This window comes from Chlorocebus sabaeus, chromosome 11, assembly GCF_047675955.1.
Source record: "Chlorocebus sabaeus isolate Y175 chromosome 11, mChlSab1.0.hap1, whole genome shotgun sequence".
Classification (NCBI taxonomy): domain Eukaryota; kingdom Metazoa; phylum Chordata; class Mammalia; order Primates; family Cercopithecidae; genus Chlorocebus; species Chlorocebus sabaeus.
The window spans coordinates 69,804,243-69,819,595 of record NC_132914.1 but is presented as its reverse complement, the minus strand read 5'-3'; the positions used below and the strand labels follow the sequence as shown (position 1 = coordinate 69,819,595).

At 32.9% G+C, this 15,353-nt stretch overlaps 1 protein-coding gene across 1 annotated transcript in view; it reads right to left on the bottom strand.

Moving 5' to 3' along the window:
• TRHDE (thyrotropin releasing hormone degrading enzyme) overlaps positions 1-15,353 on the bottom strand; it is a 417,786-nt gene that overhangs the window by 136,043 nt on the left and 266,390 nt on the right. Inside the window, exon 7 of the mRNA XM_008004042.3 lies at positions 2,903-2,968. Within this exon, the coding sequence (XP_008002233.2) occupies positions 2,903-2,968 (66 nt within the window). The remainder of the gene's footprint in view (positions 1-2,902; positions 2,969-15,353) is intronic.

Genomic DNA, 15,353 nt, shown 5'->3' with positions numbered 1-15,353 from the left:
CTAATTTTTCTCAAAATATACCTGCTATCATTTTGGGAAATGGATTACACAGAACAGTAGACATGTAGAATTTGCAAAAATGTAAACATTTTTGCATTTAAAAATATATATTATTTATTAGTGACACATAATATAACCACAGAAATGTTTAAGCTCAATTCAGTCCAGTTCCACTTTCAATTCAAACATTAAAATGCAAGCCAATTTGTTGGTGGTGTTACCAACAAATCACCAACAAAAGCTGTGATTATTCAATAAGAAATTGTTCTCCTAAACATTCTCATAGCTGATCCAGTGGGTAATATGACTATTAGAAACAAAATTTTTCTCAGAAAATCTCTAGAGTCTCTTCCTGCTGAAAAATACATGTTTAAATTGAAATTTAAAACATATTCCTGTACAAAATACTACAAAAAATTGAAAATGTAGTTGAAACTACACTGGTACTTTATAAGTCAAATATGAATACGTGAACTAACCCAGAAAACTACTACCTTTCTATATTACATATACATACACACACACATACACACAGGTATGTATTTTTAAAGTTTGCCTTGTTCCCAAAAGACCTTATGGTGGGTCGTAAGGATACATAAATTGCAAGAGAACATAAATTTTAGGTAGATAATAAATCAAGAAGAAAGACCAGTAAGACATTTTTCCTATGTGGAACATGAAGATTAGGGTCTGAGTCCAGAAAAAAAGAAGAAAGGAAGAAAAGAGAGCAAGAGAGAAAAAGAGAAGAAAGGAGTAAAAAAAAGTGGGAGAATAAAAATATATATTAAAAACACACTATCCGCAATTTGGAATTGCAAATAGTAAACTTTCATTTGTCAACATGGAAATAACCATGGTTAATGTAAAAACAATTCATAGTTTTTCCAGCCCAGATAAGCGCTGACAGCCTAGATTAGCTCTTTCAACAACTTGTAAACCAAGACTCCCCAGGGCCTTCTGGATGGGAAGCATATTAATATCAACTCTGTGACCACTCAGCACCATGACATGAAGTGTCTGCTCAGGAGGTCATCTCCAAAATGTATCCCATACATCTTCATGCACAAGAGATGATAATTTATCACCTAGATGTAGGGATCTACTGTAAACTAATCCAAACTGCTGATGATACACTAAATCAGTTTGAGTGATGAGTATAAATAAAGCTGCAAGCGAAGTACTGAAGGATACAGATCTATCTGATCAATGAGATGTCACCAGGCAAATGAAATGCAGTGTTGACAAACATAGAGTACCTCAGTTGAAAATTAACCAAATCAAGTATCAGAGCATAAAGGCACACATTAATACAAGCTAGGAATGAAAGTTTAATATGATATGAGTCAGAGACTATATTCTAACTGTTTCATATAAAACTGAGCAGAGTGGGTCAGTGGAAAAGAATGTATTAAAAATTGATATTTTGCACACCACAGAAAGTATGACAGGATGAAGAAAAATGCTGCAAAATAATAATCCTTTCCAAATAATATAACTGTAGTTATTCAATCTGCTGAGCAAACCCATACACACAGATGAAGAAAAACAATAAGAATTTTATACAGAAAATGATTTCACATCAACTTGCTATGAAGAAATCAAATTCAATTTGTGTTGCCCTTATGAACAGTTAGATATTTTCCGAAACTGTCATGCTACAACTTCAATGGGGAAAAACAAAGGAATGGGGATAAGGAAGGACATTCCTCCAGATAGTTGATATTCATGAAGGACACTCCTTAAGAAAAAAAGATTTTCCCAACTATGTGATCAGAATAGAGCCTTTAATATACAACAAATAGATTCAATTGATTCAGCTATTCTGAAGGTGTCCCTAATGGAAAGAGCTGATTAAAGTAAATTTCAAACCCTGCTGGAACAAATCTGTAAAAATATTTTCTGAGGGAAATAATTCTTCAAAAAAGTTGTTTTCATATATAGTTTTTGTTGTAAGTATATAGAGAGAGTTTGTCATAACATAGTTAACTCTTGCCTTGTATTTTATCTTTCAGTTTATTTGGGGGTACAGATAGAATTATACTACTAAAATATGACCTGGACCCAGATGTAGTTTATTTAAATTTCAAAATGAAAAGCTTACTAAGAACAGATAAGATTGATTGCTTTCTCTGTCTTAGCATAATTGTATTTCAGGTGAACATCAATTTACTTTAAAGGACACTTCTAAGTAGCAGAATGCATCATAAATAATTCATCAATCACAGCTACTAGGAACATGATTTACTCCAGCAGATTCAATGGAATAAAAGTTTTTTTTAAATATATTGTGTCTGCTTTAAGAAGTTTCATAATCTTCCTTTTCTAAGAATTCATTCTTAGATTCCATACTTCATACTCTAAATGCATTATGATAAAAACTGTATCTTTTTCTTCCTTTTTTAAGAAAAACATATTTTCTAATTAAAATAAAAACAATTAAAAACCTTTGGAACAAATAACAATCTATGTATATCAACAGCAAAGTAACAAAAACATATAAGGTACATATTTGAAAAACAGCCTTAAGATTTCTCAAATACATAATTCAAATAATGCTAACAAAATTTGTTTCACCTTATTTGAATTTTTAAATGGAAGAAAAAGAAGGTAGTCTTTCCAGAAGTCTTTTATAGAACATTTAGGATCTGGCATATTTTAAAATTACTTCAGTTTAAAAATGCAAATTAAACAAATTCTAAATTGTTCAATAGTTCAAGTTTTGTCAGTTGATATCATGAGTATCCTATCTAGAACTTTCATTTGTCATATAGAAAGACATTGCTTACCTTACACATCTTAAAGTTTTCTATCAATTTCAGCAATTTTGTACCAGCCATTTCCCAAGCTGTGAAACATATTGACAAGGAAAAATGTAAAAGAAAATAAAAAGCATTTTACTTACTTGCAAACCCCTCTGGAAAACTGAATGGCCCATAAAATTAGCCAGCATTCTTATTAAAGCAGCACCCTATAGGAAAGAGTAATAAAAAGAAAAGAATTTCAACAAAGTATCATGATTGTAAAATTGTTTTAATCAAACCTAGCCTACTTCATTCATGCTATTCTATTTTCAAAAATAATTAAGAAACAGGAGTATCATGAAAATAACATCCAACTTAGTGATAACAATTTCATTTTTTTGTCTTGTGAATTTTGAAGTTTTGTGTAAAACCTACAACTACAAAATGGAAGTCCTCTAGAAAGAATATCTCAGGGCAATGATAAGCTGTAATTCAGGAGTACTCAATATTTTATTGAATACTATATATGGCAAATTTAATAAAACATGGTTCTTGTACTTACAGTTTCATAATTTGTTCAGGGAAGGATATCTGTGTTAATAAATAATCATATTAAAATATAACTTTGAAGTAAAATAGGTACTTAATGTACTCTTTAACCAAGAAAAGTTCAGTTGTGGAAGTAGAGAGTAGAGTACCAAGAAGTCAGACTGCCTAGGTTCAAAACTTAAGTCTGCTACTTACCATGTTTACTCAGTAAGATTATTTCAGCTCTCTGCTCCTTACTTTTCTCCCTTGTAAAGTGCAGTTAATAGTAGTTATATTTAATATGGCTGTTCTAAAGCTTAAATAACTCAATATATGTAAAGCAGTTTGAACTAGGTCTTTAAAATAGTAAGCCATATAGGAGTGTTAGTATTATTTCAAATTGTCTAATCATTTTTATTCCCTATTTCCTTTTGAGGCTGTATTTAGCCATATACATCCATATACGAGTAAAACAATGAGATCAATATAAGTAGCTGGAGAAATAGAAGAAAATACTAATTTACAAGAGTCTCTCTTATCTTGAGAACCATTATTATAATATGGCAGAACAACATGAATGCAAAAAGGTAGGTATGTAATCAATAGGAAACATTCCAAGGAATGACAATTAAGTATGGATTATAACAAATGTTCATGTAAAATATAAATAAGTCTTCAAGAAGACACTTGACCAAATTGAATTGGTATGGAGCAATGGATTGTAAGCAATGAATGTTTAAATACAAATGGTAGCCTGGCTTGGGGGTTACAAATTTCTTTATGACTACATATCCCATTTCATACTCAGTACAAATATACAATTGTAATAATTCATTTCTTCCAAGATGTCTCTTTTCACAAGAAAATTATAAGAATCACAAATAGAATCATTCAGCCAGGGTGTGGACTGCTGTGCAGTCCAGCAACACAACAACGGATTTCCATCGTTTGTCACTAGAATGATTTGCTAGAATTCTGGGACTTGAATGCAGTGCAATACTCAGACTCTATGAATCACCATTAAAAGATGTGTATTAAAATTTCAACCACCACCAAAATTGCTCCCCAAGTCAGTATTTTATTCTCATCTCAACAAATGATAGGCTGACATATAATAGTTTTATGACTTTTCTGATATTTTTTTCTTCTCACACCTTCCATTCATTGCTCTTTCTTTAGCTTCTTCCTCTTAATCTTCTGCATATTTGCATATGACCATAAAACAAAAGCATTTTTGATTCAATCTGAGGACTAGTTTAGAACTCCCTTTAGAACATATCAGCTGTGTTCCTTGAATTTCCTTGACAAGCTCTCCTCCTATACATTTCCCAATATAATAGACTCATCCTGAGGGTGAAAACTATCCATTTTTCAGCAAACCTGACCATTACCACCTGGGAATTGAGACTTAGTATCTCAAGCAGTCAACTTAAACTTTCCTTCAGCACTGAACAGCCATCTTCAGATGATTTAAGTGTTTCCCTTCAGGTAATGATGACTTGGTCTCTTGTCAGGTTATAAAAACTATTAATTTAGCATGGTCTAATGCCAGAAGAATCCTTTCTGATCATAAAGAATGTACCAGTTTTCCTGTCTGAATTAAGCTGGACAGAGTGGTAACAGGAAAGAAAAACTGAAAGTACAATCAGTATTCAAAAGTTATAGACTATCACTTAGTTCCTGATTATATTGTATAACTCAATTAAGTTTTAGAAAATATGAATGTTACCCATCTGAACATTTTAACAGTCTCTGGAGTGGCATGCACTCTTCTATGTTTAACTAGCCTTTTCCTTCCAAAGTTAAAATTTTAAAATCCTTATTTTATAGAACTTCATAGACAGATGGGCTCTCCAACTGTCATGGTTTAGCCAACATATACTAAGCACATACTATGTATGGATTATAACAAAGATCACAACCCCTAACACAGGCAGAGCTCATTATAAACTTTTTAAAGAAAACTCAGAATTCCTTTTCATCCTTTCTTTAAAACATTTGTTTATCAAGCAAACTTTGTTTACAATTTTGTAACTTATATTACCTTTTGATTCAAAACTTCAGCCCCAGTCAAACAAACTGGACATTTAGGAAGCCCAAGTAGCTTTACGAAAAGTAAATATACTATTTCTTCAAGATGTAATAATTTTTTAGACTTGTTCTAGAAAATTCATCACTGTTTGCTAAACTAATATTCAAGGATATATTAAGATATCTATTTGATTTTTCTAAAGTTTCATAAAGAATATTACACAAAAGTAGGCTTATAAAACTCATTCATCATTTAGTAATTTTTTTATTTGGAATATCTTTTTAATGTAAGTTCCCACCTAAATTTTCTTTTATTTTACATTGGAGCCATTTGCATGCACATCAGTCTCTGAGGTATTTAACATCCCCAGAGAAAAAAACTGTGTCCTCATGACTTGCTATCACCCTCTTCCTATGTCTGGCTCAGAGGAGGTGCTCCCTTAATGTAAGACATGGAAAAGAGAGAAAGATAAAATTCTGCACATGTAACAATTACTTTGTGTTCTTGCAGAGGAGCTATTCAGTCAGGATATACAGTTTATTACTTCATTGCTATACATCAGTGAGAAATCCTCACTTTTGGGGAGGGAGATCTTCTCAACTATTTCTTTAGCACATGCTTATTGAATAAGGTGGTATGTTCAGCATCCTAAATGACACAAGTCTCTGTCTTTGAGGATTTCAAAATCTCATAACTGAGATGAGATGCAAAGCAAAATAAAATGAATGACAAAAGAAAGTATTCTACTGTGTTTCAGAAAAGGTAGAGGTTATATCTGGAGGGATGAAGGAAAACGAGGGTCTAAAGAAGTAGTATTTGTGTTGAACTTTGGAGGATGGAAAAGGGTTCCATTAGTTAAGATAAACAAAAGGCAGTTGCATGTTACGACAGGAATGAACTTTATGTGGTCAAATAGGCGTGAAAGTGGAAATCACAAGTAGGAAGGTTTACATGGAAAGACAGTAAATAAAACCGGAAAATGGAAGACTAGATGGAAAATAAGATTGAGACAGTTTTTACAAGAGTTTGAATACCAGGGATAAGGAATTTGGAAAACTGGTTTTAAAAAAAGTCAGGATTTAACTATGATACTCCAAGGAAGAAGTAAAGTAACCAGAAACAAATGGTAGCAATGAGGACAAAAATTAGAAAGAGGTTTAAGAAATGGAACAAAGATAAGTTTGTATTTTAAAGCCAGAGTGGATGATGACATTAGCAGATATACAGAATTTAGAAGAAAGTGCTGGTGAGGTGAATATAATAACATCTGTTTGTAAATGTGCTGTTTGAGGAACAGGTATAGAACTCAAGGAACAGAGGGCAAGAGCAACCACAGGAATACAATTCAGTGGAAGGTTATGATTGAATACTTATATTGGGAATTAGAGCGGATGAGTCTGCCAAGAGAAAAGTTCTAAGGTTTTAGTAAGAAAAATATAAAACAGAATCATATAATTGTTTTCTATTTGTTTATTCTGTTTTACGATTTGCACTTCAGTGCTCATAACAGGTGCTCAACAAATATCCATTGAAATCAATGAAGAAATGAAATTAAGAGAAAAAAATGACACATTGTGATAAAAAACAGAAGGTAAACTGGGTATAAGCGGTGTCATAGAAGAAGACATGTTTTAAGAATTAGTGCTTCAGAGTTCAAGGAAAATAATAGCTAAGAGAAGGCCATAGTAGGCCATATTTAAGAGAGGGCTATTTAAATAGACTTGTGGGTGTGAAAGCCAAGTGCAAACAGAAGGAAGAAAAGAGAAAGCTAGAAGCAAATTCACATGAAAGGTTCGTTTGTGATTTTCTTTGGTAGAAAATGAGAGAAATTTTTTCTGCAAAGCAAAAGATGACCCAGTGGAGACAGAAACTGAAGACATAGTCAACCAAGAAATCGTTATTGAAGTAAGATTCTAGAACAGCTAGATAAGAATTTAGGCTAATCTTGAGAAAGAATAACAACAATCTACTCTGAGGTAGGACTGAGGCAGAAAGGGGAAATAAAGATAAATAAGAGATTTTTAAGTGTAAAGCGCAGAAGTTAAGAAAGTACATTGCACAGAATAGACTGTAATCTCCATCAAGGTGGGGACTTGGTCTGTCACCATTATACGCTCATGGCCAAAAGCACTTCCTGACACATGGCAGGCTCTCAAGAAATACTGACCACGTGATGGACTGTCACTTTCCAATAGTGTAGGAGATGTGGTCTGAAGATAACGTGAGTTGGAAAGAGTGGAACTAGGTTTGAAGTAACCCATTGAAAACATAATAAGGAGTTTAAGATGTGGAAAGGTGTAGAAAAGTTGTAAGTTGTACTAGCCCATTCTCACACTGCTATAAAGAACTGCCCAAGACTTGGTAATTCACAAAGGTAAGAGGTTTAGTTGACTCAGGAAACTTACCATCATGGTGGAAGGCGAAGGGAAAGCAAGCACCTTATTCACAAGGCAGCAGGAGAGTGTGAGCACTCAGGAAAAACTACCATTTATGAAACCATCAGATCTCATGAGAATTAGCTTACTATCATGAGAACAGCATGGGGGAGACCACTCCCATAATCCAATCAGTTCCCTTCCTTGACACGTGGGGATTACAGTTCCCCTCCCTTGACAAGTGGGGATGACAATTCGACATGCAATTTGCGGGGGGCGGGGGGGGAACAGGGCCAAACCATATCATAAGTCCTAGTTGAAGTTATCAATAATGTACCTGTCATTCATTAACTATTTGAATTACATGCTAAGGCCATAATATCATAAGGAAAATATTACTGTATTTATCAGGTCAGAAAATTGAGGCATAAAGGTTACACACTTTGTAGAAATTGACATGGGTAGTAAACAATGGAGCCAGAATTAGAAACCCACTTATACCCAGCTCCAAAATCAGTAATTTAAGCCAATTTAGACAACCTCTTGCGATCCCAATTCAAAATATTTACATGACTATCTCTAGAAACATGGTGCATAGCAAGAACTTAGAAAAATAAAGGAAATTCTTAGAGTTACTGAGAGTTTGGAATCAGTGAGATGCTCACAGAAGAGGATGAAGGAAAGACTAATTCAATGGGACATAGTTGAAATGCTTGACCCATATTCCCAAGATTAGGGATGAAATAGAAGACAGATATGAACTTGTGGAATAGGACATGTTTATGGTCTAGGAGACATAAAGCTTCTTTGTGGCAGGTTTGGTAAGAACAAAAGGCTAGCAAAATTGAAAATAGTGATATTTTTATCACTGTATGTGGATGTGGCAGCTGTGAAAATACACTGCTTAGATTTCCCACTGCTGCCCCTCTGTATTTACCATCACAAAGACCACTCTTTCCTCAGTTTACTCCTAGCCAACCACTAAGCAGGACAGTGTAACAACTGCAGACCTGTTCTAGTGAGACAGGAGACTCTGCCAATGGATAACTCTAACTAGATGACTCGTCATTGGTGTGGATGAACTTTTTTTGCAATTGAGCTGAAGTCTGAAACTACCAACCCAACGCCTCTTCCTTTCCTCTATCCTTGCAAAGACTGTCAATTGTAATGTGGTCTGAAGGCAGCTCCCCCTACCTTCTCTGGCTTCTATAACAAATAAATCTTTTGCATATAATGTTTTCTGCTTCTTAGAAAATCTGGACTAACCTAGTAGCTCCATTTTTAGTGCAGAAGTCCACACAAGTATAAACTAATGATAGGTCCTTAAAATAAGTTGGTAATAAGAATACTCTAGTTAACAAGTAGCACATCCACCAAAACAAAATAATATTTTCCTTCTTAGTCCTTTCAGGAAATCTTTGGCTAGTACATATTCTACACTACAAATGTCTTTGCTTAATGGTTTGCTCTCCTCCAGCACAGGAGAAGTTAAGAAATAAGGTATCATTACTTTCAGTTGACATACAGGAGAGACTGAGGTGAAGGGATTAGGTGCTTTGTCCAAAGTTACTTGCTTCCATTCACTCAGTTGTTGAGTTCTTTGATTAGCAAAAAGATTATGAAGTAAGAATTTCTTACTTTTTGAGTTACTGAAAGGATTAGTCTATTGATTTAAAATCAAAGTACTTTTAAAATGTAAATTTCTAAATGATGTCTCTGCACTAATTCTGGACATGTGTGGAAATAAAACAATGTTCTAACAAGATTTGTTACTGAAGCATGTCTTCTGGTATGGAATAAAAGCACAGCTTAAATCCCCCATGGTTTTTTGTAAAGCATGTTTTCTTCTCTGTTTTTTTTTTTCCCATGATAATATGTCAGCTATATTTAGCATCTGAAAAACAGAAAAAGAAATACCTAATCCTGAATATCCCTTACTCACAAGTTGATTACAAAAAAGAAAGGCAGAAAGAGAGGATAGAACAAGAGAAAAAAAGAATGAAAGGGAAAAGCAAGTTAATTCTGCACAAGAAAGCAGAATTAATGCTTCGTTTCAGTTACCCATTGCTTCAGTTACCCATGCTTGGAGCCTTGGAGTCCTCTATGATTTATTACTTCCTGAGGCCAAGCCTCTACCTCTGCATAGCTGAATTATTTCACTGCCTCCTAGAGACAACCCCAGATGCATTCTCACTCTCAGGAATCCATCCTATGGACCACATCAGACTAATTTTAATAATTATTTTAGAAGTATAACGTCTGCTAAGAGTCCTGGCTCTGTCATGTACTTAGGCATGTGAGATGATCTAAGTATCTACAATTAAAACATAACAATAAAAATGATGACAACTATATTACTACCTTTAATAAGAAGAACACCTATTTCAAAATTTTTCTGAGAATTCATTTAAATTATTATAAAGCACTAGATACTCAGTGTTTAGCATATAATAAGGTTTAAATAATATATAGGTATTGATATCATCTTCATCATCACTATCATTATTTTTATGTTAGTCCCCTGCCACTGCCCCCCAAATCTTTACTTAAAAAAAAAGTCCTGTGGGAGTAATCAAGGCCATACATAATGAGATTCACCACTACTTACCAATGCTTTTTTACATATGACCATATAATCAGCTTCTTCACTGGTTAAGCTCATCTTCCCATTATGCCATGAGCATACCTTACACACTGATATTTTAATCATGCTTATTTATATCAGTTGCAATGTTAATCCTTTTTGATCCTATATTCTGAGCTCTATACATTATTAAAAGCACAGGAAAAGCCCGTACCGTAGTATAGTCCACACAGCTATACTGCCACCAGTAATAATAATAATAATAATAATAATAACAACCTCAAATTTTTCTGAGAATTACTTTAAATTATTCATATAAAGTAATTGGTACAGTGTTTGGTATATAAGCTTCAAAAATGTATGTAGGTATTGTTATCTTCATCATCATCAATATCATCATTTTATGCTAGCTCCCTGCCCCCAAAAATTGAGTACACAGTAGTCAATCTCCCCTGTCAAGAAACTCGGCATACATCTTTCACTGGGAATGTACATTTTTTGAGCATTCTCAGGCAATGGCATTCAAACAGGCTGGTCTACACTCAAGATAATTGGAGACCAAAAAGGTATTCAAAGAGGACCATAGATACCAGGAACAAAAAAACAGGGATAAGAAACTTCCCATAACTATGTTAGCTCTCAAGGTTTTTGTCTCCTCCGAAGTCATAAATTATTTAAGTTGAACTAAGCAATTTGTCAAGTTATTTTAAATCACTCAAATTGTTTCACATGACTTTGTCTCCTTCCCACAACTACATGTAGGTCATTTAACTACATTAATCTAGTTTAACTAGATTATTTAAACTAACCATTGGCATATCTGTTAGTTGTTGATGACATAACTTTTCCATTGCCAATGAAATATAATCCCAGCTAAGAGAATTATCCACCAACTCCTTGCTAGTTTCAAATCAGCAATCCAGACTATGAGATTGCACCCTATACCCAGGTACTCATCAATCTTTCCTGTCATGAAATTCAGCATGTATCTTTCACTGAGGCCATATGTTTTTTCAGTATTCTTAGGTAATGGCATTCAAACTGGGTAGTCTATATTCAAGATAGTAGGAGACTAAAAAGTATTCAAAGAGGATCACAGATATCAGAGACAAAAAAAAAAACAAAAAACTTTCAACAGTGTCAGAAATAGCACTTGCATGAAAGCATTCAACTCAAGAAATTTGAAGCATAAAAATACTGTACAATTAAATGAATGTACATAGAAGGATAAAACATAAAAGCAAAAAAAAAATAGAAAACAAAGAAATGGTTAAGATGAAAAATAAAGAGTCTATGAAAAAACTAATAAAATAGCAAAGCTCTGAGAAATAAATTAATCGAGGTAAAAAAGGAGAAAAGAAGAAAAAATAATGGAAATATTAAAAATGAGGACACAGCTACAGAAAAAGGTTTTTAAATTTAAAATAATAAGAATATTCTAGAAACATATACTAATAAATATGAAAACTCAAATTAAAAGAAAGACATTTTGGCCAGGCATGGTGGCTCATGCCTGTAATCCCAGCACTTTGGGAGGCTAAGGCAGGCGGATCACAAGGTCAAGAAATCGAGAACATCTTGGCCAACATGGTGAAACCCTGTTTCTACTAAAAATACAAAAATTAGCTGGGTGTGGTGGCGCACACTTGTAGTTCCAGCTACTCTGGAGGTTGAGGCAGGAGAATCGCTTGAACCTGGGAGGCTGAGGTTGCAGTGAGTCAAGATCATGCTACTGCATTCCAGCAGGGGGAACAAGAGCAAAACTGTACCCCCTGCCAAAAAAAGAGAATTTTCTATAAAACTGTAATGTCACTAAAGAAAAAGTAATGGTTTAAAAATAGGAAACACCAAAAACAAACAACAGCAAACACACATACCAAAATACAGGACAGTTTTACAGGCAAATAAACTTTTAAGAAAACACTGTCACATATTACCCTTGTTTTAGATAAAGTACTATAAAGGAATTAAAAATGAGTACAAGCTCTTCAACATTTTCATGATGCTGTGTAACTGATACGCCAACTGGACAATGTAAAATATAGTCCAATATCCTTCATATGATCATGTATGTAAATATATACATAATTGATGGGATAAATATCATATATGTAATATACACTAATATAAGGACAACTTAATATATATTACATGTGATATACAACACAATATATAATATAATCTATATATATAATATATATTCCATGAAGTGAGAGAAGATTTTTAAGAAGAGTTCATTCCAGAAATTTAATAATTGTTTAACAGCGAAAATTATATTATAATTAATTGCATTAATAGTGGAGACAAATTTTTTCATGATCTCAAATGTAGGAAAACCATTTAATATTACTTAGCATTCATTCATTCTTATTCAAAATAATAAGATATCTTAATAAACTAGGAAGAGAAGGGGATAATTTACAATAAAGGTAATCTTTAAAAAGTATACTCAATAGTGAAACATGAAATGCATTCTCCTTAAAGTTGAAAATAAGAATTCACTCTACTAATATTTCTATTCAAAAGTATAATAAAATGAATGAACAAATGAAATTAAAAACTAAAGCAGTAAATTATCATAATTCAAAGATTATGTGAAAGTTCTCACAGAAATCTAAAAGAATATATAGAAGCAACATATAAAATCAATAAAAGAGTACAGCAAAGAGATTAATGAATTATTTATTCATTAAGTTAATCTCTGACATGAAATTAATGAATAAGATCAAAAGAATTAATATGTTACTAAAATAGAATTTAAGGAATTAATTTATTGAGTCATATTCTCAAAAGGAAAAGTATAAACAAATATTACAAAACAAAACAAAATAAAAAAAATTTCAAAATTGTAAAGAGTTTTCATGGAGAAAATTATAGAACTTAACCAAACACACAAGGATCTAAAAATGAAGAACTACATTCTTTAGAAAGCTAGAAAAAGTTATTGCAAAAATGTCAAATATCCTAAAATTAACCTGAAAACTTCTCAAAATAATTTCTTTTTCACAGAAATTATCTGGATCTGAAAATTCACATGGATTGGCAAAGAGTAAACAACAACAATTTTGAAATGGAAAAAGATGGTGAATCATCTCTTTTGATGACAAAACTACAGAGTTATAGTGGTTAGCACTATGATGGTAATGTTGGAGTAGAAATAAACATATAAACTAGGGACCAGATCAAGGGACTGTAGATATGCCAATACTGGTATCAGTGATAGCTGACAGAGATGGTATGTGATACCAGCAGCATAAGAGCAGGGAATTCAGTAAATCACACTAGAATGATTGGTTATCTAAACTAAAATTAAATTACATTGGACATCATCACAACATCAGCAAAGAAAGATCACCCAAAATACCCAAATGGATGATTAAAGAACTCAATATACAACGCAAAACTTTAGAAATATTAGGAGAAAATAAAAAAAAACACATCTTTATGAATTTGGGATAAAGAAGGATACTTAAGCAAAACAAAAAAAAGAGCATGAAGTATAAAGGAGAAAATGGACAGACTACATTTGAACTTTAAAATCTATATGATAAAAGACATCATAAATTCACAGACAAGGTGCAGTACTATTATCAATGAAAGATTAGTATCCAGAATGCAAACAAAAAACAACTCTCATTAATTAACTGTTAAAATGAATAGGAAAACAGATTAAAAAACAAAGACCCCATTGGAAAATAGGCAATGGATATAAATAGAAAATTCAAAAAGTAAGCAATTCAAAGGGCAATAAATACATGAAAAAGATTTAATCTCATTAACAAACAAATAAATATAAATTAAAACAATAAGAGCATTTCCTAGCCATTGACCAGACAAAATTTTGAGAATTTTAACAATAATAAGCACAGATGAGGATGTGAGAAAACAGTATCTTCTCAAACTCTCTAGTAGGAGTGTGTACATAGGGACAAATGCTTTGGGGAAAAAATGTTATGTTAAAATAAATGTTGAGATTAATTTATTTGTGCATTTAATCAACAATTATTGAGTGCCTGCTGTGTCAGGCACTACAATAGGGTCTGAAAATGATGCAGAGAACAAACCAAATAAAGCTTTCATGCAGTTTATATTCTAGACAAGATCAAAATATTTTAACATTCTACAGAGGGAAGAATAATTGAGTGGAGAAGGAAAAATGAATGTTTCAAAAGACAAGAAACAGCTGAGCGTGACCAATATCCTAGACTAGACAAGAGGATGGGGTCCGGTACAGAGTGGAGGCATTGGCCTATATCATAGTACAGACCTTCATCCACTGTGACAAATAGCAAGGGAAGCAGGGTATACAGGAATTTGATAGGTGAGATGTACAGGGTTGGAGGTGTGAGAACATTGGTTTGTTTATTGCTTCCAATATTTTAGTGAAATAAAAGCACAGTAATCAGATAAGAGTGAGGAGGGATAACGGAGTGTGAACACTAAGAAAAAAGTAGGCATTAGGTGTCTGGAAGAATGATAAATTGAGTTGGGAAATGTGGATGCATGTAACTCCCAACCCCACAATTTCTCTAGCTGGATACACAGAATGACCAGCACTCACACATGAACACAAGGACACACGTGTAAAGACATAGAAAGAGATCATTTGCAACATTGTTTCTAATTTCTAATTCTAATTTCAATAGTTTATGATAGATAAAAACGTCAAACAAATATCAGCCCATTAATAGGGGGATGGATTTGTAAACTGTGCTTTTTACATATTGTAGAGCAACAAAGATAAATAAAATAGAGGTCTGAGTATTAAAGTATGAATGAGAGTTATGTCTCTTTAATGCTTATCTCTGGGAAGAGAGGGAGGGACAGGGGGTTAAGAAAGGGATTAGAGGACTTTAGTGTTTTATTCTTTAAAACAAGTCACATGTAAATACATCAAACAAAATAATAATAACTGCTGACTTTGGGTCTTGAGTACACATATATCTGGTAATATCCTCTGTATGTTTAAAAATTTCTCAGTTGGGATTTTTATTTAAAAATAACAAATAGGAGTCTTTGGGAAAATTGCTAACCTGCAACACCTTATAATTGATCTCATTTACTTCAGTCATGTTTTATATAAATTTCTTACT